Below are 4,953 nucleotides of genomic sequence, written 5' to 3' on the forward strand. Positions count from 1 at the left end.
CTTGAACTCCTGATCTCAGGTGATCTGCCCACCTCAGCCTCCCAAAGTGTTGGGATTACAGGCATGAGCCACTGCACCTGGCCTGAAGTCCCATTATTTATTAAATGCTTCTCCTGCTGTTGGAACTGTCTTGAAGGCTATTTTCAGATTTATATTATGATGATTCTATGAGGAACATCATCTTCATATCACTTCTTGCTGCTATAGAATAAGTTCCTTAGGATAGATACCCATAAATAGAGCTTGTACCTCATTCTGACCCTTGTTGCATACAGTAGATATAAGCAAGTTTATTCCATTTGAGCACCCTATATGGTGAGGTGGCTATGTGGAAAATAGTGACTGTATAGGCTCTGAAGACAAATAGGAATATAAGGGCCATCCCAGAAATGCTAGTGTTTGTAAGAATTGAAATTGTACTTTCCCATTTATGGCCTTAACTTTTGTTTCAGTGATTGACATAAAACTGGAAAAGCCTCAGGAGCAACCAGTCAGCGAAGGAGGCTGTTCCTGCTAATCTCTCATGTCATCTTCAACCCTTCTTTAGAAGCTCACTGCTTTGGCCCCCTTACTCTTTCATTGACTGCAGTGTGAATATTGGCTTGAACCTTTTCCCTTCAGTAATAACGTATTGCAATTCATCATTGCTGCCTGTCTCGTGGAGATGATCTATTAGCTTCATAAGCACAAAAAAAGTCAGTGTCTTCATTATTTATATTTTACAAAAAGCCAAAATATTTCAGCATATTCCAGTGATAACTTTAACAATTAGATACATTTTCTTAACATTTTTTTCTTTTTTAATGTTACGATAATGTACTTCAAAATGATGGAAATCTCAACAGTATGAGTATGGCTTGGTTATTGAGCAGTGTGTTCATAGCCTACTTTATCTCTCCTTGCTTTTCTCACTTCTACCTTACCCCCATTCCCTATTACCTATTCTTACCTAGCCTCCCCCCACTTCCTCAAACAAGAGATGGCAAAGCAGCAGTTCAACCAAGCCCACTGGAATTATCCTTTAATTTTACAGATACCACTTGCTGTAGACTATGGACCAAGATGTCCAAAATTATTCTTGAGCACTGATATAAGTTACTTAGATCTTCTTTGAGGTCAAAATTCAGCCATCATGGTAGGCAGTGCTTGAATGAGAAAAGGCTCCTGGTGCATCTTCAAAATGAGTCCTAAAGAACATACTGAGTACTTACAATAAGTAGAAGAGCAAAAAATGTATTTCTGACTAAAACAAATGGCTCTTTCACATGTGCTTTATTAGACTCTGGGAGAGAATAGTAACCAAGTGCTTCAGAATAGGTTTTTAGTATTCTTCATGGTAAGATAATGAAGTTCTAATGAACTATTTCTCCCATGGTTTTAAAATTGTCAAGAGTTATTCTGTTTGTTTAAAAAATAAGAAACCTCTTTAAGCAATAGATTTTGCTTGAGTTTTCTTTTTTAAAAAAATAATACTATGCAGGCAAGGCACTATAAAAGTTTAATTCCTTCTAGAAGAACCACTGGAAGAATTTAAATTTGGCACTACAATCAAAACTACTGAATTAGTAGAAACAACGATATCTAAAGCTTACCAACAAAAGAACCCTCAGCAGAATAGCAAAAACTTTGCTCAGAACATTTGAGGTCAAATTGAAGACGGAAACCAGAAACTGTTTTCTTGTAAGCCCCTAGAGGCAGATCAGGTAAAGCATACATAGTAGAGAGAAAGGAGAGAATGGAAATAAAACTCAATATTATGCAGATTTATGCCTTATTTGTTAGCATTTTTAAGGTTGGGTCTTTCAGGCTGGTTTTGGTTTGTATTAGATCTGTATAGTTTAATTAACTAGTGATTTAGTTTTATATTTAAACTACAATTAATCTTTTTTCTTTGGTGATATTTATTTCTTTGCCTTTTTTTTTTAACAACTTTCAATTTTTAGATGTTTCGTTGAATCTATTTAGAGCTTCACCATGGCAATATGTATTTCCCTTAAAACACTGCAAACAAATATACTAGGAGTGTGCCCTTTTAATCTTTACTAGTTATTGTGAGATTGCTGTGTAAGCTAATAAACACATTTGTAAATACATTGTTTGCAGGAAGAAAACTTCTGAGTTACAGCTCAGGAAAAACCTGCTGAATTTATGTTGTAAGCATTACTTAACACAGTATACAGATGAAAAGACAACAAAACTATCTTCATACTTCCTCATCCTCTCATTGCAACAAAACCTTAAACTGGGAGAACCTTAGTACCCTCTCTTTCCTCTTCCTCCTCCACTTCCCACTTATTGTCACCTTGTAATATTCAGAGAGCACTTGGATTATGGATCTGAATAGAGAAATGCTTACAGATAATCATTAGCCCACATACCAGTAACTTATACTTAAAAGATGGGATGGAGTTGTAAAGTGCTTTTATAATACAATATAATTGTTAAAAGCAAGGGTTGACTCTTCGTTTTATTTTGACATGGCATGTCCTGAAATAAATATTGATTCAATATGGCAGATGGGTCATATTCTTTATTTGGAAGAAGTTCTTCTGACATGGGGGTGATTGTGTTCCTACACTGTTGGATTTGATTCTTTTTATGTATTTTTAAGAAAGTAACCAGTTATACTGCTTTTAATATTGATTGGTCTTTTTATTTGGCTTGGAGTTCTTCAAAGCAGTGAAGTGTGTTCATAGTCCAGATTTTTTTTTTAATAAACACAATTTTGCTGCCAAAAATATATAAATAAAACACAAAAGAAAACAATTATTGACTTGGTTTCCCATTCCTGCCAAGATGGTGAATTAGCATATGCTTCTCCCTCCCTAGACCTGTAAAGTGGACATGGACAGAATCCAGAAAAATAACAATAGCAAATGTGAGCAACTCCTGGGGAGTCAAAGAATCTTTTTTTGATGGGGGTATTGTTGCGGGGTGGAGGAGAAGGGGGCAACTTGAAAGGTATAGCCCCTGGTGGAGGCAGTAATAGGACATATTAAGAAAAGCATCTTAAGATCTGCTTTTGCGTCCAGGCGCGGTGGCTCAAGCCTGTAATCCCAGCACTTTGGGAGGCCGAGACGGGCGGATCACGAGGTCAGGATATCGAGACCATCCTGGCTAACACGGTGAAACCCCGTCTCTACTGAAAAGTACAAAAAAACTAGCCGGGCAAGGTGGCAGGCTCCTGTAGTCCCAGCTACTCGGGAGGCTGAGGCAGGAGAATGGCATGAACCCGGGAGGCGGAGCTTGCAGTGAGCCGAGATCCGGCCACTGCACTCCAGCCTGGGCGACAGAGCAAGACTCCGTCTCAAAAAAAAAAAAAAAAAAAAAATCTGCTTTTGCCTCCTTACTCCTAACCATACCTTTGCCTTCGGACTGGAGCCAGCAAACTGTGGCCCTCCCACCAAATCCAGCCTGGAACCAGTTTTTAAAATTAAGTTTTATTGGAACTCAGCCATGCTTTCTCACTGTAACGGCAGAATTTAATAGCTGCCACAGACCTTATGGCCCTAAAAGCCAAAAAAGCCATTTACTATCTGGCCCTTTACAGAGAAAAGGGCAATCCCTGCCTTGGGATAACCATAGCTGAACACCTTACCGTAAAATGAAGGCCACAGGCCAGAATACTAGTGCAGGTGTCCATGAGAGTAATATTAGGGCAGTACAAAAGCCCTAATAAGCTGATGGAAATAAAGGCAAGGCCCTGAAATAAGTTATGGCTTGGGGGGATGATACTGATACTGAGTGGGAGTGATTATATGTGGTCTTAGAGTTCCTAGAGCTCTTTGCCCCAAAGTTTGTCCCCTCCTCTCCTTGACAGTCTTGTTCCCTGTGCCTTCCAGATTAGTAGCCTATACCCTGAGGAGAATTTGAACTCACACAGCAATATAGTTGAATACCTAAAAACTGCCTCAAAAGTAAAAGTAAATATCTGAAGCAGAAATACTTTGGGAAAGAAAACCAATAATTTAAGGATGACATGATAAATATTAAGGAGATAAGATATGAAACAAGAATTTAGAATCATAAGTGTGAAAAATTTTTAATTGTTGAAGTGAACACAGCCAGGTGCAGTGTTTCATGCCTGTAATCCTAGCACTTTGGGAGGCCGAGGTGGGAGGATAGCTTGAGCCTAGGAGTTCAAGACCAGCTTGGGCAATATGGTGAGACCCCATCTCTGCAAAAAAATTAAAAAATTAGGCATGGTGGCACACACCTGCAGTCTCAGCTACTCAGAAGACTGAGGTGAGAGGATCTCTTGAACCCAGGAGTTCAAGGCTACAGTGAGTTCTGATTGCACCACTGCCCTCCAGCCTGGGCAACAAAGCAAGACTCTGTTTCTAAAAGGAAAGATAAGGAACACATAGATGGGATAAATGATAGAACGGATTCCGTTAGTTAGAATGGAGTTAGTAAGCTGGAACATTAAATTGAGGAACTCATTCATTAGAAAACAGAATCAGCTGGCCTGGCACAGTGGCTCACGCCTATAATACAGCACTTTGGGAGGCTGAGGGGGGCAGATCACAAGGTCAGGAGATCGAGACCATCCTGGTTAAGACGGTGAAACCCCGTCTCTACTAAAAATACAAAAACTTAGCCAGACATGGTGGCGCATGCCTGTAGTCCCAGCTACTTGGGAGGCTAAGGCAGGAGAATCGCTTGAACCCGGGAGGCGGGGGTTGCAGTGAGCCAAGATTGCGCCACTGCATTCTAGCCTGGCAACAGTGCAACAGTGCGAGACTCCGTCTCAAAAAAAAAAAAAAAAAAAGGAAAACAGAAGTAGCATTCTTGTTCCTTTTGCAATGCGATAAAAAGCAGGGCAAAGCTCCCCTTTGCCTTCTGCCATGATTGTAAGCTTTTTGAAGCCTACCAGAAGCAAATGCTGGCACCGTACTTCTTGTACAGCCCACAGAACTGTGAGCCAATTAAATATTTTTTTTTTTTTTTTTT

At 39.6% G+C, this 4,953-nt stretch overlaps 1 protein-coding gene across 4 annotated transcripts in view; it reads left to right on the forward strand.

The window, feature by feature from the left end:
* Nucleotides 1-2,766, forward strand: part of RAB6A (RAB6A, member RAS oncogene family) — a 105,201-nt gene extending 102,435 nt beyond the window's left edge. For 2 of the 4 annotated variants that reach the window (XM_011996202.1, XM_011996201.1), the window contains exon 8: nt 453-2,766. In XM_011996202.1, the coding sequence (XP_011851592.1) occupies nt 453-517 (65 nt within the window). In that variant the 3' untranslated portion in view covers nt 518-2,766. The remainder of the gene's footprint in view (nt 1-452) is intronic. The other 2 variants (XM_011996204.1, XM_011996203.1) reach the window with 1 other exon arrangement.
* Nucleotides 2,767-4,953: the final 2,187 nt, after the last annotated feature.

This window comes from Mandrillus leucophaeus, unplaced genomic scaffold, assembly GCF_000951045.1.
Source record: "Mandrillus leucophaeus isolate KB7577 unplaced genomic scaffold, Mleu.le_1.0 Scaffold504, whole genome shotgun sequence".
Classification (NCBI taxonomy): Eukaryota; Metazoa; Chordata; class Mammalia; order Primates; family Cercopithecidae; genus Mandrillus; species Mandrillus leucophaeus.